Raw genomic sequence first — 27,133 nt, 5'->3', positions numbered from 1 at the left:
TAATCGTTGCGTGGGTCTGTTTTTTGAAAAAGTGCGTATTGCAAATACTGCAAACTTAAAATTAAATAAATAATAATTTACGCACAATGCCCGATTCAGATCTAGTTATGCTTGGAGGCGTTTTTCGGTTACATCGCAGGGATTTAGATTAGACAATGAAAACAAGTTCAACATATATATATATAGTTGATACATTGGTATACACATACCTATCGATAAAAACCAACCTGTGCGCTAATGTAAAAAAGTGTTACGACTCCAATTGTGATTATTAAACCTGAAAAACGCTGCAATGCGAGCAGTGACGTAATAAATAAACTCGCCTAGGCTGGCTTAGCTGCCACACGACCTCGCAAACATATCTTTAAAGTATTTACTTAGTCTGGATATATACGTGCATAGTGTATAAATACAACCTTTGAGTAATTCGTGTGAGATGAAGTACAATGATTTTTCTAATCACAAACTGACAAACGTGTATACTATTTTGTATAATTTGAGAACAAACTTAGAGTAAGGGCACCTATCGACACTCCTTGGCGCATCGCGTCGTTATATCTCTTAACAAATATATTAACTACATAATCATTTATGCTATCATTTGTATTTGAGAAATTTGTAACGCTGACTTGAAGGCGTACAATTAAAACTATGAATTTTTTTGCGTTTTCGTTATTAATCCTCGCCAATCCTTCCGTAGTGTCCATCTAGGCAGGCGACAAGTTTGCTGCTTGCATATGGTACACCAAAAATACATATAATATGTATCTAATTTATACAGATCCGTTTTAGAAGGCTATTTTTCTCGTTGTGAATAGAGAAAGTTTGTCAAAAATATCACATTTAAGCAGCTCGATAATATGCCTCATATGATTTGACTAAACTTGAGGAGTTTTTTTTTCATTACAATTTGAATCATTTCAAAAATGATCAACATTTTGAAACTTTATTTCATTAAGGAAACCGAATGTAAAGCGTAATTCCATTTAGGCATATCTTATTCAAATATAAGGGTGTCTATTTGACTGCTTTTCTTCTGTAGTCCTTGTTTTGAAGAATAACCTACAGACACCCTATTCATACAAGCGTATCGTTCGTAAGGTGGCACGCACGCTGGTCAGACCATTCAGGATTTAAGAACATTTTTCATTGAACTCATAGCATTGGTTCTAATCTATTCGACACTCCTAAACTAGTTCTATATTTTAGAAATAGTTCTATACTAATCCATTCAAAATCACTCGGGTTGGCTATAAGATTATTAGCAGAAGATTAAATAGCGCTTTAGGTGGATACTCTAGTAACGGATGGGGTCATAAGCCAACTTATCGTCTGCGTTCCTGCATACACAATAACTACGGCTCATGAGGGCCGCCCGTATTGCAGATGACCAGATCGAATTTAGGAAACCAATGGCAGCGTGACCAGCTTCCAACTTCTTCTAATTGCTGCCTATTATTTTCTTTGTCTTGTGGAAAGCAGAGCCTATGTCAGCTATTATATCGTCCTGTATGCAAGGGAAGTGGCCATATATTTTTTGAAACCTTTAGTAACTAGTAACGTATTGGCTAACAAATATAATACTAGTAGAAAACCACATGGGGTGTGAAGGTTTTGAATCTGTGTCGCGTGTGCAGGTGTTATCCTGTTCAAGTCATTGAGACAGTTTTATATTGAATAGTTGTATATCATCTGAAGCTCCATACTATTTCTGCTTCTCCTAAATAATTTTGTTACCCTTATTTCTCCGAATTAATCCCAGGACCTAATTCCTATTCATAAGCGACCGAATGGACATTTATTCTAAACTGAAACCTAGATGAATAACAGAACCATCAGCGTACACGCTTGTCTTCATCAAACGTTTCAAACCTTTCCGTCGAGCTAACTATGCCGCAAGACCTGAGATTAGGACAAGGCTTGCGGTAGAAATGCCGACTGAACCAGAGTCGAAATCAAAGACGGAAGCTTGTATGACGCGATGTTTCTCAACATAATTCCATGATAACATTCAGTTGACTACGTAAAAACTGAACGTCGTAGATCTGACGAACTCAGATTACTGCATATGTTTTCTTATCAACTGAAGGAAAAGACGGGCTTAGTAATGTTTACATGTTCCCGGTGGACAATACGACCCCAGGGGATGGTTAGCGTTGCGTTGTCTTTGCCTTTGAAAACAACTACATAGAAGGGCTTTATTCGCTCATTGTGGATTCTATTACTGCGATAATACGTACAGGCGATTATAAAGTTTTTCCGTCGTTACACCTTTGCTGAATAGCTCTTTGACGAATCCTATTAATTCTTCTTCTAACGGCACAATACACTGAGGTCTGGTCGGTTACAGAGATTGCTGATGCTCACGTATATGAAAGCATCTGGTTAACACAATGCAATCTACCTTGTGTTTGTTTGTTTGTTTGTTCTAGCCTACTAAACTATGCCACTTAGTATGCGTTGGAAAAAGCTATTTGGGGGTTCCGCGCGGTGTTTCTTAGTTTCCAACAGCTTTTCTACGTTCATATCGGTGGCCAACGGAACTACACTGTAGCAGATACCTGGTCTTAACCACACAGCGAATGCGATACTCCATTTTTACTTCGAAAAAGTTCTCCTTTCCCACTTATGTTTATCAGCCAAATGTGATAAGTCTAGTCGGCACAACAACTTCTACCATCTGAACTAAATGACGCCAATAAAACAGAGCTAGCCTATTACGCCAAGTAACGTGCTACATTTACTAGATAAAAGCTGCAAGAATTGAGGAACAATTTGGCGATAACCGTACTCATCTGAACTCTACAAAAATATTCCACACAACAAGCTAGTTCAGGTAGGGACTTTGACAAACAATAAGAGAGCATTGGTAGGGATGAACTGTAGCTAGATGGCTATATTTCACTCACTCATAGAAAGAGTAGGATTTGTGTATATTTACCCCAAAACAAATCGGAGTCAACCCTTTTGCGCGAGTTCAGTGTTACAATCTCCATGCGCGAAATGTACCGTCGGCACGACAAGAGACGACTGAAGAGGATAACGTTTATTGCGCAGAGAATATAACGCTCAGAAGTAGATTGTAACTGCTATATTAAAGTTACATAGTATTGACCAAGCAATCATTACCATAACAACTTTATCAACATTTTACTTACGTTATACGTACAACGTTTACTACGTTAATGTAACGATTCAGTGTTGGTGAAACGTTCTTTTCAACGATCGCCGTATGCTAGTGACGAAGGTCTAGATATCAACATATCCTAAATGAACGTGGAAATAGTTGGCTAACAAAAATTTAGTCAATATCTGGTCGCCGCTATATTGAATACGACCATAGGTCGTAGATGCCCATCGTCGTCTGATACGCCATAGCGAAATTCATTGTTTTCAGCTGATTGACTTCTAATCGTTTCGGTCAATAGATAAAATGTAGTATTTCGGCTTGTCCACGATTCGAGGCCCAAATCATAACACTGCCACTGAATTTATAATATATGATGATACGAACATACAGTGGGCAAATTATTTTTTTACCCATACTTTGTCTCATTATAACTATCTATTGTCATTCGCACGTCAGAAGACAAAACAAATAATAACTGACCCTGAACCGATATATGACCCATAGAGATATAAACGTCATGAATTTTATTGATTGACAAATATCTGGTAGTGTGCGCTATTGGCAAAGCAGAATGAGCACGGTTGTACGCAATGCGGACACAATTATTCCTTTCCATTTGCCATATCTAAGTAGTGCATCGGGGACAATAGGTTTTTAGGTGCAGAGGGTCCTTTAACCCTGTCGCTCTAATAAATTGAAATAGGCTTTTCCACAAATCCCTACACATTAGAAATTGAACTAGGTGGTAAATGATAACTGCTAACTCGGAAAGGATGATTTCGAGCTGTCATAAACACTTATTTCGAGAACTGCATACTTCTATAACCGCCAATCATCACTGTTAAGTAGGGAAAGGGCTTATAACGTAACGTTACTTCAAGTTCATTAGATCAGTTGGATTTAAAGGGCTACAATTAAGAACAATTTGGATTTCTAATCTGCATTAGCATTTACGCTTACTTGACGGTATGCTTGAAGAGACCATATGACCTTCACTTTAGAATTAGTCATAAGTATAAAGTGCACTCCTGTTTCTAACGTCTCCTTTCTTTGCAGGGGTGTTTCAGCTGCTAAACGGCCTGTGTCATTGGTTTGAACGGGACAGGATATTTAAGGTCTATTTGGGTTTTCAACCGGCAGTTTTGGTTTACAAACCTGAAGCTGTAGAAGCTGTTCTCAATCACTCGACCAACTTAAAAAAACCCGTCCTTTATTCGCTGCTCAACTCTTGGCTTGGAACTGGGCTGTTAACAAGGTATGTAACGAACGTTCTCCAAATAGATTCCAAGCTTCAGCGTTCAAAACTGCGAGTCGGAATTCCTCGGACCTACTCCGCGCTTTTATCGAAGTACCCTAAAGGATTAGTTCTTTGAGATGCTTCTATGACCGAATATTACTTTCGCACCTCCTCTTCAAAACTCATTCTAACAGACTGTTGACGCTGAACCTCCGGTAATACTAGAAAATATATTGTTTAGCTAGCTTTATATATTTCATAATGGGTGGTTCAGCTTTGAGTATAGGAAAGTTCTACATGGCTATTCCATTAGACCTAAAGAAGATACATCTTCCAGAATGTTTCTCCTATGGTCAAAACGTAATTTGTATTCTTTCATTATTGAAACTTTCTGGCAAGAACCCCCCAAAAACAATACTGACTTATACCAAGTAGGGTAAGAAAAATTTCTGACAATGCGGTGATTCATTTTCGAGATATTTTAAGGAACTTTGCTTGTACAACCGAATCATACGATGAGGACCTAAAAGTGGGGAGGGTTGGGTAGGCAGCACCTTTCGAGACATAAAGGCAGGTGCACCTTAGAGGAAAACTATACGCGATGGATGGTTGATCGCAATGGATCAAACTCCTTATTCTCATTCAACCTTCGACTTCGGAATTGGAAATTAATAATACCACTTTACTATATGATCCGTGAATGATTTTGCAATTGGAACCCCCTCTTTTAAGATTTTCTCCCAGTATATAAGATGTAGAACTTAACGTGACGGTACAGTCTCAAGATAAATTCAGTTAAAGATAGTCAAAAGATAGATCAGTGTAAATATATTCAATCATTATAACTGCCGCTATGCGTCACAGTACCCAAAGTGAATTCACTCATTTGAAACGCGCGCCGATAGGAACTGTTTACGTATGCGCTTAATTAATGACATATCAAATAAAGGCCTATAATGTTATTTACCTATCAAACCAAAGTCGGCATAACAACCCCGTTAGTATAGGCCTATGCTAACTTAGAAAGTTTATTGGATTCATAAAATTAATGCTGTCGTTCTATTCAAAGAGAATACTTAATAACCAACCTCCATCTGAATGGTTGTGGAAGTCACCAATGCTCTATTATTCTTTGTAGAGCTTTTGCGATAAACTCTATTCAATACATGCGGTATATATAAAAAAATGTCGCTTTTCAATGTACGCGTTCAGATACATAGGTATTAATAGAAAAAAACCGGCAGAACAATTTATGGTTTTCACATAAAAAGGAAACGATGTGCTTCTTTTGCTTCCGTAGTGACCTTAACCTTAGACTCCTCTTAACATTAGCATAGCTTTTAGGCAGTATGGTGCCTTTGAAAACGCTGAATAAATGTGCATGCGTAGCGCAAAGATACAGGCCGTTATTTCCAGACAGATGGAAAACCTTTGGAGTCTCACCCTTTAACCAAGCCCTTCATCTCATGCAAACATTAAGGGCATAATCCTTCACTGAAAGGTTTCTAACCAACTAGGCCAACGTATATATGAATCCATGGTTATTTCCGCGTTCCAATCGTTTAAAGTTAGATACCGTTAGTAGTGTAAATCTTATGTCACGTTAAGACAGTGATGTACCATTCAACTTGGTGTGTAATTGAAGACGTCTGATCCACTACTAGCATTAGATTGGATTTCTCTATAGTAACTAGAATTATTGATATGATATGACAGTAGGTATTCGGATGTAATGAGGGTTGCATCGTACGTTATGCGGGCTAACGGGAGGCTCAATGAACATTTCAGGTATCAGACGTTCAAATCTTTAATATTTTGTTGTTTTCCGAATGACGAGAGTACTTATCTTATAGTCCCGGACGGCCTAAAGGTACTTTTTTTTTAAATATCGATGATTCTAAATGGTAGAAAAGGATCTATTCGGCGGGTGATTGATGCCCATAAATGCGTATTTAGAGCTGTTTTCTACGATGGGTTCTCGGTTCCTATCTGCGTGTATCACCATTAGCGGGGATATACCTTTGACACATACACAATTGTCTGATGTAACATAGAATGTCATCTGATGATAATACATTACTGAGTCATTCTAGCATTTACAGATATCGTGTCAAGCTGTCGGTCTTAAGACAACTCGAACTACGAGAGCTAAATAAAATGAGTGTCCTTTTAAAGTTGCTTTCCAAAGCTAGGTGTTAAGCCATCCGTTGAACTTGACTGCGTTCGTTCAGCGGGCGCCGCGACCTCTCTCTCAATTCTAAATACTGTCGCTCCTGGGTCTTTTTCGGGTAGTAATCAAGTAGTTGACCTTTTTTTTAAGATGAAAAATAAAGCACGTATTTTTTCTTCTAGCGTGCTGCTTGGCAGTAATTTCATAAAATGATTACACTTATTAGACTCTTGACGGTCCAGTTTACAAAGTAATTTTTAGAACTCAATCCCTTCTTGATCTTTTTACTGGTACTGGATTTACTGGTAGGCTTAAGCATGTTATTTGGACCTTTATTGAAATGACTGAATGGGCTGATAGTAAGTCTGTAATACTCTGAATTATTTAAAAATTAAGCAGTTTCAAAAAAAAATAATATTATTACTCCTGTTTTCTATGCTTTATATTTTCCGCATAGATCTAGCAAAAAGGAATAAATGACAAGATTCAACAGGAAAGTAGAAAACTGGCTATCTACCACGTTGTGCTTGAGAACAAACATTGCTGAAATTGGGTGGCGTATGAATGATCGTACTACCTACAGTAGAATGTGGATCGTGTTCACGTTTGAAAACTATTTCGTTATTGGTACGTTTTATTATTAAGCGTTTTATGAGTTCTAACGTAAAACATCCAACTGCCTTGGCCAATTACGTGCGACTTTGCCTGAATGATTACGATCGTTTTCATATTTGTGTGACCTTTTTTCAATCATTTTTATTTGACGAGCCGAAATACATCGACTGTTCGTCGAACATTAGCTTCAAAGATGCTGCGGAAAGAAAAGGCATCGTTCGTACGGCGCAAGGTATTGCCAGTAATCGGCCACTCGGTCACCTCTTCCTAACAGCCATGAGTATCTCTAATGTTCCGCATTTGCAATTGAATTAGGACAAATGGCTTCGGCGTAGGCATCGGAATTTGGGAGGTAGAAAAAAGCTATTTTTCGTTTGTTCCAGAAGTAGTGGTTAGCTGTCAGTTGACAGAAATCATAAAGGCCTTTTGTCAGCGTTTCGGCGAAGGCATATGGCTCGAAACGCACGCTTACGTGGCCTCATTTTACAATATTAGGTGTGACAAGTCATTGTAGCCATTTCTACATAACGAAACCAATACAAAGTATTTTATGCACTCGCCTTTTTTAAATTTCAAGTTCAAAAGGCTGCGTATCTAAACTCTAGAGCAAACAGTCTAGAATATCAGCAGCAGATCGCACTGCAGTAACGCAGACGCTTATTGAAATATTGGCATAGTATGTCGATTTATAGGTGTTAAGCTTCTTCTACGATTGTAAACGACAGAACACTAGTTCCATCTTATCTGAAAATGAGCGTTGCCGATTACTTGAGAAATATCTTTACTAGAATACATCGGAAATAAACTTCCTCTCTTTGCATGTATTATTCAATGTATTCTAAATCTTATGCTGGTACATTTGTAAGCTGATCTTATTCAAAACCTTTTTTTTACCCAACGAAATGTTCTTCAGTTTACCGCTTTAAAAAGTGATAGCGTAGAACTCACGGAATAACAATGATAAAAACTTGTTTCTGTATTGTTTTCCTGTTGTTATTTCAATGGACTTCTATACAAATTCCACTCAAACACAAATTCACGTACTGTGCAAAAACTAGCCAGATGTAATGAGGACAATACACAGCAAATCTAAGGTACGTCTGAGGCAACGTATTTTCTTTTTATATGTTAACCCTTCCTCTTTTAATAGTATACCCTATTTTTTAACCCATAGAACAAACATCTCCAGTTTAAGGCCCGAACCTGTTGTTAGGTGTTGTGGTACCGAATGATCCTGTTTCAATTTAGCCAAATATTGCTAGTTCAGGAGTAAAAGAGGCTTTCTCTAGAACTTACTAGACGCAGTTCACTTAAGTAAATACTATTTTTTTTTTTTATGGTCGGCTACCTGGCTAGACTTAAAGCAGGACCTAATTTAGTAATTTTTGTCGTTTATAGCCAATAAGAAGTTACTTGCCATACACAGATGAGGTAATTACGCTGCGGGTCCATTAGACGAAAATATAGAACTAAAGCAGGTATTTAACGTTTTGGTTGCGGTAATAATATGGTATACAAAACAATCAAAATGGAAACAATTCATTCACATTGAAGATTTCATAGTTGACCTAAGGGCGGGCCTTTTCTTGATACGCCTTATTTTGAGTCGAAAACGAAATCCAAGTGGGTTTAGCTAGTTTGGTAATGGTAATAGCGAAGCTTTACGCCCCTTTTTTTATAATAAACTCCTAACAGTGGCAAAAATTCGGCTGTATTATTCGTTCGCAGTAGTAACTGTAAGACTCAGATTCGTTTTGTTAATTTGTTCCGCAAATAGTTAAATAACATAGATTAGATTAGGTAAAAAACACGGCAAAGTCAGGGGATCACCCCAACTGTTGCTTTCGTGTTGTTTTAGTGTACGTCTGATAACTGTACTAATGTAATTCCATAAATGTCAGGCTAGATCAGTCGAGTTCGCCTGGATTTTTACTCGAAATCTTAGACGAAAAAATAACCCTTTACCACTGTCAGTATCTTTAAGCGTTCGTTTACCGTTCAGTCGCGGTTTCTAAACGTCGCCAAATTAGAATCAACATCTAATATGTGCAGTGGTAAAATGTAAATTCAATTGTCAAGGCAATACCTCCCCCTGAATTGTCGATCCTTCATGTCCACGTTCGCGATATCTAGTGAATCATAACTGGCCATTGTTTTTGTACGGAATATCTTTAAATTCAAAGAACAGAGTAAAACGGATCTAAAACATTTTGCTCTAGGCTGACGACTGAATTCGGAAAGGTCTTCTCATCGCCGTAGCATCTCTTTGCCTTAGGTTTTACTATAAAAAGTCGTTATTTGAAAAATCGACTTCTAACGAATGCGAAAAGGGACTAGACACTGTCCTCTATAGCCAGAAGAAGGTTTACTTCATTCTACTGACTGTACATGAGAGCCGCAAAAATCCTGCAGACATAATGAGATGCGTTTTGTTACTAAATTATCTCGATTTTCACAAGTACATATATGTCTATAACTACAGCGGCTGAACGCGTGATGAAATCATATAGATCACTGTCTTCATATAATCATTTTCTTCTTATTGCTAGTCAAATATCACTACAAATGTAAAACGAATCTCGTGAAGAGAGATTTCATGGAACGCTTATATGTTTCAAAGTAACGCTCATCACATGCCGCTAGCGAAATAAACAGCCACGGTGTGCATCAAGCATCAGTTAACTTACCCTTATAAGAGTACTATTTTTGTGTGAAGATTCTCATAATATCTTTTAGCAGCGGTTTCTCTTCAATTGCGCCCGCTTCATGGAGGATATTATTGATAGTTGAAAACGTAGCTTTCTATTTTACCTACTTGCAACGTTGTTCTCAGATCGAATGTTCGCAAAAATTCCCTTTAAAGACTTCCGTACAAATGTGTAACTCTTTGCTGTTTGAGTTAGCTATCTATCCCGTTGATCCTAAATGCTGATAAAAACGTGACTTCATCTATGCCGTAGAATAAAAGTTGTTTTTAAGACAACTTAATGATCACGTACAAAACAACAACAGTTGATCATAATGGGTGATGCTAGAAGCATTTTCAGAAAGCTACAGACGAAGCCTCGCCGTTACTAAACCCCTCGACAACTCGTTACAATGTAACGAAAAATCAAGAAAATTGCGGCTCAAATTAACCGGTTTCAAACGCGAGAGAAAAAAAAGAAGGTGTATTTGTCAAAATGATTATATCTATAATGTTTAACTTAAAGTGCTATTTTTCTAGTATAATACGATGCCTTCGCTGTCTGAATCGGACGACTCCACAATTGAATTGGCACACTCCAACGTGTTATTTACAATTCACTTTTACGGACCCTGAACCGCACATTGATGTACGCCGTAACTTACGACACACGTATTATAATTTGGATAGATTATATTAACTTAAATAATTTCAATAGCCTCTAATAATTTAGCTAAGCATTTAAGCGGCTTCAAAATGAAGGCCTCCTGACGCCTGAACAAAACTCCGGGGAATCGTAAACAGTCGTAATCGATTTACGGTCGATCAGACTCGTCCGTAATGTACTTAAAGATAATCTTGGTAGACTCTATAACAATTCAGTGGTAATAAGAAGCTCACCACGTGCGTGGATGCTTTATTAGTGCTTCGTACTGCCTATTTCCTCAACTGCTACAAGCAACTCTTTCGAACATCCAGCCCTATTTGTAAATATAGAGCTCAGGGGAGTTCCGATGGAAACATTTTGCGATGCGGATATCTTCATCTTACTTCGGATGAGTGATCCTCCATCTCAACTAGTTAGAGAAGTAGAGTATCGCTTTGGGTGTGATTGTTCGTCAAAGGATCTTCAGAAATTTTATTCGAATTTATTATTCAATCTTAGAACTCTGCCTGTTAACAGTAATTTTCAATGTGATGCGATAAAGCTACTTCCTCAGATCTGCAGGAGTTCACCTATCTTCTTCAACAGACTGCAAACACTTGATCCAGATAGCCTTGCTCATTGATCGTTACTCAACGAGCGGTATGTGAATTTAAACATACTGCTTATTTATGAAGGAAACGCACAAAACATTTCAAGTCACAGCAAACCATTGGGAACCATGGTATCAGACCAAAAAGCCAAATGGGTCATAAAGGGCTTCGTCGCAATATAACTTGGTCCCACTGAAATCATTGTCAACTGTTTTTCAATTCCTTCCTATCTTTCGAATTGCTCGAATCATTAGTAAGTGCTTTAGACTAGATACAATTGAAAATGCACATTATTTTCCTTTTCTATACTAGTTTCCACGACAGATACACGACATCAGAAAAGGTAAATCTATGCTTGGTGGTACATTGTCCTGAGTGGAGCGGCGTAACTAATCTCAAGTATTTTATGAACGACAAATATGCATTTCATGTTGCCGTCCTGTTGCAGGTTCTTCACTGTTTCATATTGATTTTAGCATATCTTTCTTAGTTATCTCTAATCGCTCTTAATAGATTTTGTAGAGCCGGTAATGAGCTCTGATAATAGCACAGTTCCCTCCTACACGAACGTGGCGCTAACTGCGCTCCTAAACAGAAGGTCGTGTGCCGTCCCGAGCCTGAATTCGGGCGCAGTCCTTTGAGCTCTTCTAGTACTATCCGATCACATCATGACAATAGTTGGTGCTTTTGAGGCAACCAGAATGTCGACAGAACGGCCACTAAGGCAGTTATTTCAAGGATCGTCACTCACTAGAATAATTTACATCATTCCAAGGCGTATCCACGGCTTTACCTGTTACTGGCCCTCAAAAATTATATTGATTGACTCTGAGGTAAAGCTTAAGACAGGAGAGGATGATGCTCATATCATAATGCCCGCGGTGCAAAAGTGCAAGGAAGAAAGTTTCAATAGTCTATATACTACAAAACAAAAAAAATCAAGTTTTGTGACGTACCTAAATCCTCTCTTGTTGGTAAGGTTACATATGTTTCTGGGTATTTTAAATTGTACCTAAAATAGCTACCATTTATCTTGCAAATAGTTCCATTAGATAGAATAATATTAGAAATTACAATTTGAATTTAGGATTAAAAAAAGCAGTAAAAAAATATAAAATACATCCTTTTATTATTATTCCGGTAAATGTCAGTTTTGCTAAATTCAAAACCCAGATCAACTAATGGTATTCGTTTAGTACGAAAGAAGCAAACTTTAGAACACAATATCCTTCATAAATACTTTACCGTGAGGTACGTTCAGATTTGTTTCTTTTGGATGCTAAACCGTGTCTACCTCCGTAAAATAACCCGAAGTTAATTGAAAAGAAGGCCTTTGGATGAGTGGTTAGCTTGCGTCGTGCTGGTTTACCTCCGAAGAGTTTCTAGATCATCTCTAGTAGAGCTCTACCGTTATTCCAAGTGCTTCCTGCCTATCTTACATAGTGAAGCAGGTTAACTGTGCCGACCCTGTCACGTTACCAACGAACTTGAGTAAGAGACATTGAAAGGATCTTTTTTAGGGATATGTATGGGTTTAGAGCTAAGGGATATTCAAATCCAGGACGCGTTAACGACGTTCATCGTCAAGAGCCCATTAAATATTTATCTAAAGATAAATTAGGAGTTTCGCAGCTAACGTTTCAGCCTGAAATACAAGAGGAATGTACCGCAAGTCCCAGTAACAACAGTACAAACATTTATTTGCAATAGTATTGCCTACAATGAAGACATATCATGATTTCCTTATATGAACCATTATCTTATTTCCAACTAAAAAACGCTGAATGAATCCTTTCTATATAGAAACTGCATTACCCACATTGGTGCAATTTCTATATTGAAAAAAGCCGAGCTATAGCTGTTCCCAAAGTGACCGGTCTAAATCGCAATTCTGTCCCATATGAATCAGGTAATACAACTAAGATTTATACGGTTTATAGCTTTCACAACCACCCCAGCTCTTCTTTTGATACAAAACACTATTCTCGTAGCGTCCTGCCCCAAGCGCCCTTTTCTTGCTCTATACTAACACTTTCCTTTCCTTTATCATCTCTATTTTCATTTTCTTGATGCTCGAAAGCCGCGAAGTCACCCATATTGCCCTTTATACATGCTTGTTCCCTTGTCCGAAGTTAGCAACGAGCTATGACTCCAAGCGTCCAACGACGTCATGGTCAATCAGAAACGTCTTTCAAAGACCGAGAACCCGAGATTCCTTTTTTTTCTGTTTATACAGATTAGGCTGTCGCTGCCCATGTTCACTAGTGAATCAAGTTTTGTGCCCTTTTCAAAGGCGGTAGATGGTCAGAAGGCGCAGGCTACAGACGTATTGGTTCCACGTTGTCGTTTCCTTTAGTTGGGACGGAATTGAAATGCACCCTCCAATTGCTCAATGGAGGCAACGTGGCTATAATACAGAAGATAGCGTTGGAATAGAGCATATCAGTGCCCTGCGAGGTTCGCTAAGTCTCGTAGGTAAAGCGTACGCCAATAAAATATGTGAAACGTCTGCATTTCTATTATATCTACTAGAGTACGCCTCCATCTTACCCAGCTTTTCTACAGCCTCAATTTTTTTATTCTCCTTCCTTTTATGCTGGTTCTTATTGAGTGTATGAGTGGCTTTATTCAGAAATCTATCGCTGGTGAGCAAACCGACAGTGGGACTTTTGAATGGGTTGGTCTGGCTTGGTTGACGCTACGTCTGGCCGTTTGCTGCCTTTTACCATTTGCCTTGATCAGGTGTTGCGTCCAATATAAATGGAAAAGAAAAACTGGGCTCTTTCTAAATTTCCCGTACCTGGGAAAGGTTTGCGGAAAATAAAGTTCTCTGAGTGGGTCCACCACGATTTGAAGGATCGAGCCGCCATCCAAGTCAATGCAACGTCATTCACCGAAATCGTTCGATAGAGTTGAGGCTTAAAGTGAATGTCAGTACTCAAACTTTTTGTTTGCGACAGACCCATGACTCCTCGACTACACACCGACCGAAGGCCATACGGAAATAGATGGCATATGTGTGCATATTAAAATGCGCGTATGCGTATTTGTGTTATTATCTATACCAACTCGATCATCCGAGTTCGATGTTCATGCACTCTCAAACAATCATCAGCTCTAGACACGCTCGTTTCCCAGTCCAAGCACAGCAAGGTTAAATGCGAAGTTCATTAGTTCCGTTAGTAGCTACTGAAAACTTGAATATCTCAAGAGTCACATCATTATAACACGAAAGCAAATGTAGATTCAAAGAACTCGAGGAATCTCTGAATAGCGGTAAGTATGCAGACTGACAAAGATGTGTCGTATTTAAAACTATAAAAAAACGACCCTTTGCTGTTTAGAAGATACGTTCGAAGCGCTTTTTCTTGGATCCGCCTGTAGTCTCTGAAAAAGCCGTTGTGACACTAAATTGTGATGAAAACTTTTTGTTTTCAAAAACGAACAGCTGCTAATGGCATTATTAATTAATGGCAAAGGCAAAAACCCACAGAAACAGGTCGACGAAGACATTACTTTGCCATTATAATGATACTCTTTTTTAATATTAGCCACCGAATCTTACCTAAACATTACCAAAACATATTTTCCCCTTCAAAGTAATCGTTAATTTTTGTCTCAAAATTTCAAGTGTGTTTCTGCTGCAAAAAGCGTAAATGCTTTTTAAAGCAATTTTTAGGAATTCGAAAATCTTGCTCGAGTTTTTCGGAAGCCGCATGGAAGCTAGCAGCAAACGTAGACAGTCGATTCCGAGGCGAAAAAGGGAAGTTTTTATTTTTGTTAACGTTTCACTTAGCGTGAACAGAGTAGGTAACAGCTGATCTTCGCTTAAATTGCAAAAATGTTTCCTTTATAAAGAGTTTATTATTTCGTTTTCGAAGAACTTCTTTTATGTAATATGAATGCAAAGTGCACGCATGCCCGCCACCACAGGCAGCCTGCCGAATTTTGCCCGCTGTGTAGATTTAATTCAACTCAAAGATACCTATACTGCACGACGGCAGAAAAATTATAACTATAATAAATTTTTCAACAGTTCATATCATGGTCACAAGATCGGTGGCTCTATATTAAATCTGTGCTAAGAATCACAAAGGTTTGAATTTTACCAAGTTGAGGCTTTCTAAGAGCCAATTGACATCTGTTCATAAATATCTCGATTCATCATGTTCAAAGAATTATAATAGCTAGTGCCAAACGATCACCTCATTAACGAGATTAGCGTTAATATTTTAATACATTTTATGTTGTTGTTATTATTATGATATGAATTTCTGACAATTGAACATTATGTTGAGATCTGAATAATCTTCCTATTAAAAACCCGCCAAGACTTTAAAGGAAATGACATTCTATGTGTAAACTATTGTCTGTATAAGAGGAAGCTTTCAAGTATATTCCTGCATTTTTTCCATCGTTATTCAGGGTGTGTGAGGTAAAGTGCTGTCGTGTGATAGGACTGGTTTACCTCTGTTCATTAACCATAGCATCTTCATGGGGAGTTTTTTCTTCATCTGTTTCAATTATTGATAATACGCTTCAGCCATAATTGGCCAACCCAAGCCTCAAATGATGCGGCACTCATTTATAATTTTTTTCTTTTCACTTATATTGATCGTGGTAAATAAGTATGTTAATAGACTGCGCAAAAACTCTTCGTTGAAGCCAGACAGATGGCGCCAGCGTCAGGTCGGCTTATCGTATCTAGCTGAAACTGTCGAGATTATTGCTTTGATCGTCGAACATGCGCCCTGTTATTTTCATTGAGTTGTCATTAGAGGTGCAATCAGTCATGGATTTTGAGAAGATGCATGTTGGACAAATTCACCATCTTCATGGGGAAAAGCGCTACCGAGACAAAGGAATTATTTTCTAAGGCGGGCGTGCAGTAAGCGTTACCATTTGCTAGTTTAAGTTTAATCGCTTCAGAACCGAAAAAAAATCGTCGAAAGCGTGGTTTGTCGTTCGACAAACCACGCTTTCGACGACTACAAGGAGGAAACGACGACACTCTACAGGCACTCCTTAAACAACTGCAGCACAGGAAAGCAACCATTTTAGAACAGCGGCCAAAGTTCGCCAGCGGGTCGACGGATGGGCCGCTGCCTAAGGTAAAGCTTTTTCATTTCACGGAACACATTGATTTACAGAGAGACAGACGAAAGTCGTAACAAGCGAAGGTCATAAGTTTGTCTAAGATGTGTTTTACCGTTCAAAAGATACAATAAAGTAACTTAAGGCTTCTTGTCGACCTAATATTTTTACATGCACCAAACCTGAGTGCTAACATCCAACACACTGAGATAAGTCGGCTTCCATTATAGGCCTCAACTAATCGTTACTCACCTTTGCAGGAGGTTTTTCACGAGACGCACTCTTGAGTTTAAAATATCTTTTCTATAATTCGTCACGTAAACATACAAAGATTACGAGTACGCTTCACTCTATGGTCGTTGGATGGTGCAGCTTAAGGTTAGAATGAATCTTTTTCAAGCGACAATTTCAAGTAACGATCAGATTTGCAAGCAGCATCTGTAGCGAAGCAGGCGCAAAGGGGAACGAGGGTCTGCATCCGGTAAGCCAGTACGTGCCTTTTTTAAGTACTCTCTACTACAGCTGAGTCCAAACGTTCTACGCAAGGAACAAAGCACTCACCTACGAAGATAAAGTGTGTGGATTAACCATCATACGCGGTCGAATACACACATAAAAGAAAAACTGGTTTACCTGGAGTTTGAGCTAGTTCAAAAGATCCAATATCCGAATCAATGGCTCTCAATGTTTTTACTGGCCAAATCTACACCGAATAGAATAGTTTGTAGGGCTAGCTGTTCGTACCTCTAAGATAGAACCGATATTCGTAAACCACTCATAATTGTTCATGACGTTATCTGATTGAAGAGTATTAATGCATGCCGAATCCAACAAAAGAGGCGCGAAACATCGCACCTTATGTTGAATATGAGAATAAGGCACGTATTGACACGTTTCCTACTGAACTACCTGTGAATATTGTGAGAAACCGGTCCACTGGTGGCAAAACTGGTGATCGGCTAGCGGTTGAGGCTTTCATATTGTAACCAGGTCCGAATTCTACATCCGGATCTTAACATGTTGCATTCGCCACTAGTCATGCCGCATCCATGCAGCACCCACACGCCCCGACTAGGCCCCTTGGAGTGTACCAATGGTGTTATAACCTTTTTGTAGGGTCTGTCTGCCTGCCGGCCGGCCGGCCACCTCCCTAGCGACTGCACGCCGTCGCCGCAGTCTTTTGTCCTTGTGGAGTCTACAGTCTGGATCTAGCTATTTCGTATAGTATATGACCGTCTGCCCCCCACACCGTACTTAGGTCATTTTTCCGCTTGAAGGAAACGGTAATAGTAAAATGGTAAATGTGCAATTATATTAGCAGCTAATCATAGAGTTGAAGTAAAACGATAAATTACATCTCAAATAGTTTCAATTAACGTTGTAAAGGAAGATGAAAAAGTTCCTAAAAAATAACTGCGTAGATATTTGTCTAGAAAATTTTAATCATCTAAAAATACTATTGAGAATCGTATTGACAAAGATTATCTTATTCGTTGAAATAAAAATATCTAGAAGTAAATCTACGAAAATATGAATCTCAATAATAAATATCTTCGACATGCGTCTGGTTTTCATCGTTCGCCCTCCGCAACGAAGCCCTCTCACGTCACCTGCTTCAGCGCGGACGATTGCGTGGACGACGACCTTACACCGTCACCGTTATTAACGTTACTTCAAGAATGGTCTGCTTTCTGCGGCGGTATGACCGGTGGCTTTTGTGTTTCTCATCCCCGAACAGCTGGCCGGTCTCCACACTTTGTTATTCTGCTTCTTCCACAGGCGTAGTCACGTTGCGCTTCGTCGCCGCTACCAATTTTATATATATATATATATGTAGATGTGAATTCATTCTTGAAAAAAGAACAAGCAATTGCAGACTTCACATAATAAAGGACAAAAAGCGTAGTCCTGTGCTACAAGGATGACCTTTAGATAGTAACAAAACTATAGTCGCAGTACTGAAACCATTAATTTAATAGAGCGACATCAAGTTTGATCGCTGTATGACGTTATTACATCTCTTTTTTCCGTGTATTTGATATTCCTTTCGCTGCCAAATGTAAGCGGTTCTGTAATAACTGCAGTTAATTTAGCCAGCAGCTAAAAGTTCGTTTTCCATTCCCTCGCCTCAGGTGTCTCCGCTGCCATTCTGCGTAGTCAGCATCGTACAAGGAATAGGTACAACCTCGAGTTCAGCCGGCGGCCACGTTCAGTTGATTTCCATCTCACTAGATGTGGACGTCGTCCATTTTTATTAAACCTTCGTTTTGCTTGCGCGAATGCGCACACGAAGTCTCTTACGGGCTATTCTGAAACTCCGGTGCTATTGAATAGCAGTAGCAAGAGATTCAGTATAACGCTCGACGGACGGCAGCAGCCATCAACATGGGGAGTGCCTATCCGCGGCCAACAGCGGGTTTTCTGCTATTACATTGCATTGCAGTCTCTGTGTATATGTGAATGTGTATGCGCTTTTGTATGCGTCCGTTATTACGTAAGTCCTTGCTTTTGTTGATGGAGTTCAGATAAGTAGTCGGCAGGGCGTGTCCTGTAGCATTAATATTTATTCGAAGGCCTACTCGATTTTCGGCGCGTCCAGCGGTAAAATTAACACGCGAGTTGTAGCCTTGGCAGTACCAGGAGTAGTAAAAGTAGAAGGCCAGGTATCTTAAAAGTTCGTGCGTTTACTTCTTGTTTTCTTTTTTGAAAACAGAAGGAGGCATAGATTCATGGCAAGCTACGTAGTAATTGCATAGCCCTCGTGTAGCTCGATTCTCGCTAGCATTTGCGCACGAGCCACGCTCGGTGTAGGACGGAAGATATTCGCAGTGAACGGCGGTAGCAGTCGCCAGCGCATCTTCACCCCTTGCTCTTCTTCGCATGCACGTGCGCAACATCGAAAGACACGCTGCGGCACGGTCGCGTAGTACACTCACTTTGCACACAGCCATAGGGATCACGAAGCAAACTATAGCATGATTTCATTAGAACTATGACACACGGCTAAAAGCATATCGCGCGTACGTTCCAGAAACGCTAAGTTTGCGGCCAGCTGTAACGCATGGTGAGTGGAGCTATTGGCTCTGCGGGAGCTTCTAAGAAACTGGGACAAACCTTTTTACTTGTTTGTCTTTCCTCCTGTAGTGCTTTTACTTGGCTCTGATAAAACCTTCCGTCTTTTGCCTGTATGATATTGTGGACACATGCAAACATCTCTGCCTTTCATCGCTTTATAGACAATAAGCCTATCAGCGTATGAGTGTTGGGCTTGCTCGATGAATAATAAGTTGAAACAGTCACTTCGGGCTGAAGTTGGTGTTGCGTCCAGACAGCGTACCGGAAGTGGCGGAAAGACACCGTAATCTTTGTTCAGAACGTGCTTAGATCAGAAATGTTCCGAAGAAGACAAGGAGTAAAACGATAAACCAATTAGATTGTAATGAATCATGCAGGTCACAATAGGAAAGCCAGTGAGGGCTTATATTCAATAGAGCGTTTTAGTCAGTGTTTTCATAAATTACATTTTATGCAATAAGCAGAATGTTTTGGAAAAAATGAGTCGAGGTCATAGAAATGTCTCAATGCGGTAAAAGTCTACAAGTTAACAAGCGTATACCAATGCTTTTAATTGCGTAATCTTATTAGAAAGATCCTATATACTTCCCTTCGTAATCCTACATCGAAACATAAACGGTTGCTATTGCTGGTAATAACGAATACATGCGCAGCTTTGAGGCTGTCGTGCATTTACGCATCTCTTCATTGATTTGCACGACGCATGCACAACGGACGCTGTATAATACTAGCGTACTGCTTTAGCCATGTTGTTCTATGATGCTGTTCGATCAGCCCCGCTAATTTCAGTTAACTCTTTTCTCTTATTTGAAGCTTTCGTGTGGTAGTTGCGCCACCACTCTGTTTCAGTGAACCAACAATATAGCTTCACTGATCCGGTTTTTTTTGTCGCTGTTGTACTTGTCTTTTTCTCTTACTCGCTTAGCGACTTCGCTATGTCACTTCAGTAACTCTAAGCCCGTTTCACTGAGATATTCTACTGTTGTGTTTCACTCATTTACTGACCCTGCAATAGTTAATCCGCTCTTCCAATTGTGTAAATTATTCCGTGCCAATCTTACAACTAAATTGTTAACATGTTTCCTTTTGAGACTAATTACCGCAAGATAATATGCGTATATGACAACGAACGTATCTTCGTACATTTACATACAAAGTTAGCCATATAAAAGTAAATTTTGTATGTAAGAAAACAATTAGACAATATGCAATAGCAACTAGAAATCGTTTAGCATTATTAAGCCCCCGTTTGTTCGCATTGAGTGTCGTCAAGTTTGTAGTATCGGAAAAAGAAAAGTGTAAAGAGCTCTTGTTCAGACGTTATTGAGGGTTAAAATCCTGATCTATCATTTTACCTACTTAAACAACTCAATTCTTTCTTAACGTAACTTATCGCCAGTTCTGTTAGTAAAAAGGGTTATACATCTGGTCAAAACCTCATATGAATAACTAATTGAGCAAAGTATCGGTAAGACTTTTAAAAGAAGATTACGCGCACCCATTCCACCGTGACATACTGCTTACCGCTTTAGATATTCTTTTTTTTTTTTGCCTAAAGGAAAGGGTATTTAAGCTCAGAATGTAATTGTCATAGTTGGTACTTTAATGCGCTGCCGCGAACTGTAGAAATACGGGCTGTCTTTATAAACAGTCCAATATGAGAAGCACAATATCTGTTATCAGATATTATTGGAGCAATAAGGTGGTACATTAACATGTTGGTGTGAGGAAAACAATATGGAAAAAGGGTTATCTCTAAAATAGTTAGTTTTTGTTGATGTATGTATATGTATATACTGTGCGCCCATGAAGGTGTTAACTGGTGGGCTTGTAAACTCACGACACGAAATGCTCACCTATTTCTTGCTTCTTCCAGGTGAAATAGATTATTTCTTTATGATTAAATCAATCAAATTTAAAGTTTCTTTTACATGAATCCTGTAGCGCTATACGGAGTATAGATTTAAGATGGGCCCATAGCAAAAATGCCAACATAAGCACAATCCACCAAAAATTGGATCTACTAATTACGTCGTTTTTTAGTTTCTTTATGTAAATATTTGTCTGCGGACTTCCTAAAGATACAAACCGAATGGTACATTTGCTATTATTGAGTCTGACCTAATAACAATAAATATACTTACATCGCCACATACAGCATGTGTATAGGTAAAAGCTTCGACCATACAAGCCTATAGCTAGCTTGGATGCTAGTGAAAAATTGCGCGAATTTGTCTCGCCTACATCACCTCATAATCACGTATGACAAGCGCGTAAAAGCGTTGATCAGCATCCTCATCTCTTCGCCGTTGGCTGAAGTTAGTTCGGTAGTTGTACTCGTTACTGCATTGGCGAAACAATATCCCATATATGAATTCTTGGTAATAGAACGTGATTAGTCTCTTCTAGGCTTCAGATCCAAGACAACGCAACACACAATTTACATATATCCTGACGTTCATTTAATCCAACGGATGAATACTAACTTCATGTCGGCCGACTAATAATTGCCGAGATACCTGAACCCAATGGCTGAAGAGCTGGTCAAAAACAAGTTAATAAACTGAAAAATGACTAATAGAGCGTACGCCACTTCGATGAGAAGTACCAAGGCATTAATGCGCGAAGACAGCATCGTAGCTCTTTTAAGTTGTTGTCACAGCTTAATTCTCTGTGCACTGTGCCGAAAGGCATTAGATCTGCTGTATCGTTTAGGCCACAACATTTTACTTTGCAACAAATCCCAAGCTTGGAAAGGTACCCTAGTATTATTATCCCAGTATAAATGCATTTTTTTCCATTGTGCATTTTAGATCCTTCGTCAGCGATTACGAGATTCGTATTTTCCACCGAACATAGTAAAGTCCAGTATGTAAGCATAATCCCAATAAGAACAGAACAGTATGGTAAGGCAGCAGCTCTCGTAGCAGATACCGCATCACTCGATGACGTCAGCTATAAATATCGAAACAAAGGTCGAAATATAGGTCATTAAAATAAACCTAGTATTCTTGAACTATCAAAAGCGGTCCACTGAATGAATTGCGAGACAGAACGTCGGTATCGTAAAAAGTGCCCGATAGTACCAACAGGATGTTACCTGCTACTTACGCGATGATCAACGAAACAAGTCCACGCTTCTCGGTAGGTTTGCAGTTGGCCCCTGGCAGCTTTCTTCCTGGTGAATGAAATTCCAAATCTGTCTGAAGAAAATCTTCGTAAATTTTGGCCAGGCCGAAATATCCGGCAGTACCACCTCGTCGACAATTTTGTCGTCTAGATTCATGGCTCGTGCCGGCTTGTTGTCCGCCTTCTCCACAGTGCGTATCTTCACCTTTCATCTTGGCTTGACAGAAGTGGCCACACGAAAGTCTTAGACTGCTATGGACGATCTGCCAATTTCTTCAAGGCATCGTCTTGCGCGAAAACTTCATATATAATTAATTATAATAATTTTCACTATATACTTCTTCCCATTTACAAAGTTCAATCATCGGACAGTTCATAGACTTACCCCGCTACTTTTCTACGTATCTATACATCTATTCATTATTTATGCTTACAAAGAAACTATAGAGGTAAGTCTTGCGAAATGTTTTGTTCATTGTCCACTACACTTGGATTGGTTTGTTTTAATTTTAGTTTAATGTTTCATAGCTTACGACTCATTCAGAGTAGCGGCTCGCGTGTGCGTATTGAAAATTATGCAATTAATTGACGTTGACAAACTGAAATCTAGTTGTGAGCGCGATCAATAAATTAGGACGGTTTTTCGGCCTGTTATTAGTTTTTCGCACTGTCTTTTAATATGGTTTTTAAGACTATATAGAAGAATTTTCGTTTGATCCGTTTGGGTGTTCTCAGACCTATAAAACGATAATCATAGAGGAGATATATATAACGGAGCAATCATATAGGGGATTTCTTGTAACTACGTCCTAAACTGTAACCTTTTTTAATGCTCAATGACCTCTCAATTTCAAAACAAATCGAAACGCTGTGTTATCAACGAACAATTTCTTTCAGGTCACCAGAGCTCAGGACTATCTAGCAATATTAGACAATAATTAATAACTAATTTAAATGGTATTAATGCAAAAAAACTAAAGCTAACTGTGAATTCCATCATGTAGCCATTTTCCTAACTAACTTGGGGTAATTGGTAGCTGCTACTGATAATAGCTACTGTATCCTATTGCGAACGGCATATCTCGTCGGCAGGTTATGCATATTTAATGATTTTTACAAAATCAAATAAAACTTTGACGTATATCATAACGTAATAATCGTTTTGGGTGATTTAGCTGAATTGCTTGGGCAAAACCGCAAGGATATGGTTATTGGCGTTTTAAACATGTGACAGTATTGCAGCGATTTAAAAACAAAGATTATGAAAATGATTGGGCTGTCCACGGATACCTGACGCTTTCAACAGAAACGTTTAGAAGCATAATGTCATCAATGCTAACAAGTTGGTAGGCTCTACTATCAACGAAATGGGTAACACATGAATGTAATTACACGCGGGGTGGAAAAGGCACTTTAACAACTATTTAAATAAAAAGAAACGATCGTGCCGTTTGATGGAAGCTTATTTTAGTACCTATGACAATTAAGTTTACACAGTTGATTTGCGTTGTCCTTAGCCGCCTCGTCCCTGCAAAGGCACGGGCGACTTTTTTTCTCTCTGATGCAAACACGATTGGAATAACAACATGGACGCAACGAAATTTGCCTTACTCATTCACCTGAGACCATGTTGATCGAACTGCTTAAAAATCTTCGTTACTCTTCACAGTTCGAAACTTCAGATTCGAGTTTCAGAAGTATGAGTTTGACAGCAAGATTAAAATAGCTGCGTTAGCCTAAGAATGATAGATTGAAATTCATATTGCACGAAATATATGCTGGTGCACCCTTACTTTAAGCATCGTCAGTTGACTCTAAAGGGTGAATAATTGTGAAATTTTTCCTTGCCTGCCTCACGCAAAAATACAAACCTAGGCTTAGATTGGATGAAGGGTTAAATGTAAACTTATAAAAGATCGTCCAAAAATAGGCATTATCAACTTATAGATAGTTGTAAGAAATGTAAATCCGCAATGGCTGCAGCAGCCTTTTTCATGTTTTAAGTTTGCGAATACTTGATGCAATTTGTACGCACAAAGATATATTCTTTCTGAAAAGCTCATATCCGATTTAAACTGTAAAGTGAATCCCCTAAAATTAAAATTTGCTTTTCTAATGCACATCGACTTGAAATATTGGGCCTCAACAGAACCTTTTCACAATCCAGGTATAGGCCAAACTGGGTCGTAAAAAAAATCCGGAAACGCAAAACCCAGCCAGGTTGGCCCGCGCATGTCCACAAAATTCGCCAGCTTCAACACCCCTGGTTACCCATGTTTAAATTGGAAGTTATGTGAAGTTTTATGATGCCTCTGTCGAAAAAGACAATACAGGATATCAGTTTCGCTTTTCCGAAAACTGTTTGCCATTCCGCATGGAAAGTTCTGAGACTGCGGAGATTTATGGGCTAGCTATGACCTAAAAATGTGTATATCATGTTCAGTTTCTTCGGTGCATATGCAACCATATAGGTTTGATAAAGATTTTTAACATCGAATTTCGCTTGGGTAGGACGCTTGGCGGTACAATACGACCATGTTTTAAAAAATGTGTTTTTAAAACCAGACATCGGTTACCCCCCAAATCTGAACTCACCCTGCTCAGTTCGATTTATATAGATGTATTAAACCAAGACGCTATTTCAACCAGCAAATCAAAACGACGAATGCTTTGATAGAACGAACAAAACTTGTACGCTTAGAAAGTAGACCTACGTCATACTTCCAAGGCGAGCTGATGTAAACTTAAAAATTTTGCTGATGGTAATATCCACGGCAATAACTGACAGATAGGCCAAAACGGATACGATATATTGCCTGGATGGCGTATGTGCTTCGATTGTTTCAACTTCTTCTCTTCGTTATTTCCTTTTTACAGCTGGGGCAGCAAATGGCGTTGCCGCCGAAAGATGCTTACCCCTGCCTTTCACTTTCGAATCCTAGAAGATTTTCTCCCTGTTATGAACGAGCAGGCGGAAGTTTTCGTGCAATGTCTCAACAGGAAAGCCGATACAAGCTTTGACATCGTACCCATGATCACCAAATGTACACTGGATATCATTTGCGGTGAGTACCTCTTAACTATATGTCTGCTTCGTACTTCAATTCAGCCGAAATAACTTCGATAATCGAGCGTTTCATTCTATCTTACGATATTAGATAATTTGCCAAACCGTAGTTTGTGCGCAGACAGTGTTTTATTCGGCAATGTGTTCAAACGAATAGAAATTTGCCCTATGCCAAAGTTATGTGTTGGCAACATTGTGGGTGGAAAATTTACTGAGATCAATACATTAACTGATTGAAGTCTATCTTGTGGTAGCCTACATACGCATGTGGCTGGTATTGCAAGCGTCCCCCTTTTGAAAGGGTAGTTGCGGTTAGTTCAAAGATCAAGCCGGTATACTAACTGGAATCAATCAGCTTGGTTTCACAAGGTAAAACTTCTCCGTTATATAACTGGTATATTACTATGAAGAGTGTGACAATGTTCAAGGCCAATCCATTTTAAAATAATAGGGTTTGGCAAACGAGGAGGACCAGCGGGAATCGACATTCATTTTACAGCTGAAAAATACAAGTTAGAAAGAACTGATGGGGCAACAATCAACGCAGAAGTACGTGAGAAATACCGTTTCAATCGAAAAACTGTACGTGCATAAAAAAAATGTCTCCCGGAATAATTGATTAAAGGTAACTAGTAATTATAATAATTCGAATGATTACGAATTGTAAATTACTCTGCTTTACCTCACTGCTGTAACACGAGATCGTTTAAAAACTTTCCATTATAACTGGAAGTCTAGAGGTGCCTGCGTGAAGTTAAAAACCTGCTCTTTCATATGGTGCCACAAAAGAGAAATGTCTAGCGATATGCTGAAACAAATCCCGTTGCAGTTAGTAAACACATGACGTTTTTGTTCCTCACAATCGTATATTTTCGTAAACTTCGTAAAAGGAAAGTGATTGTATTTCACCGAGGTTATCTGCCTATACCACGATAAACACTCAATGTAGCGACTGTGAATCATAATAACCGTCAATAAAAATGATGGCACATGTTTCCTAACATTTCGGATATCTCAGATTCTATATGTGTGATTTTCTAAACAGGACTAAAGCTAGAAGGTTAGCTGTCGAGCTTAGGACGTTTCGAGGTTGCTGCGCACGTCTATTTGAACTCAAGGATTAGAGGCCGCTTGATCATAAAATGGACTTTCCGTAATAGTGCAAAGGGTAACGTCTTTATTTACTAGGCTTGGGGACACGTAGTTCAGGCTTGAAACAAAGCACAAAAGCATTTCTTTCGGTGCTCGGAGCCAGCCGTAATGATGGTATAACACGAAAAATATTGTTTTGACAATGGAGACTGTTGCTCAATTATTTTGATCACCCGGCTTAGCTATCTTTGGTCTATAAAAGTCCTTTTAATCTTTGTGAATCTGATATGTTAATGCTATTATTATTTTTATTATTATATAATTATGATATTTTTAGTGCTAATTTCTTTTGGTGAGGCTGTCCTCATCGGCAGAAATATTTGATATCTTCAAAAACGTGTGTCACTACTTCAGTCGGTACGAAGTGTTTGCTGAGATTAAGAGTAGCTATCGTGCACTCGTTGAGGTATAAGTTCACCACTTACATTGACTATTTCTCGAATCCTGCCCAGGTATCTAAAGTGTTGTGTTACAAGCCTCTGCAAGCCTTTTCACAAGTCTTGTTTCAGAATAACTCTAGG

General features: G+C 38.9%; 1 protein-coding gene across 2 annotated transcripts in view; it reads left to right on the top strand.

Annotated features, from left to right (window-relative positions):
• The window catches only part of LOC111260960 (cytochrome P450 4V2), a 183,811-nt gene that overhangs the window by 138,268 nt on the left and 18,410 nt on the right, over positions 1 to 27,133 (top strand). For both annotated transcript variants that reach the window (XM_022834090.2, XM_022834088.2), the window contains 2 exons: positions 4,187 to 4,385; positions 25,271 to 25,458. In XM_022834090.2, coding sequence (XP_022689825.1) covers positions 4,187 to 4,385; positions 25,271 to 25,458 — 387 coding nt within the window. The remainder of the gene's footprint in view (positions 1 to 4,186; positions 4,386 to 25,270; positions 25,459 to 27,133) is intronic.

Source organism: Varroa jacobsoni, unplaced genomic scaffold (assembly GCF_002532875.2).
Source record: "Varroa jacobsoni isolate VJ856 unplaced genomic scaffold, vjacob_1.0 scaffold_498, whole genome shotgun sequence".
Taxonomy (NCBI): domain Eukaryota; kingdom Metazoa; phylum Arthropoda; class Arachnida; order Mesostigmata; family Varroidae; genus Varroa; species Varroa jacobsoni.
Note: the sequence above shows the minus strand (reverse complement) of the source record. Positions and strands in the feature narration are given on the sequence as shown.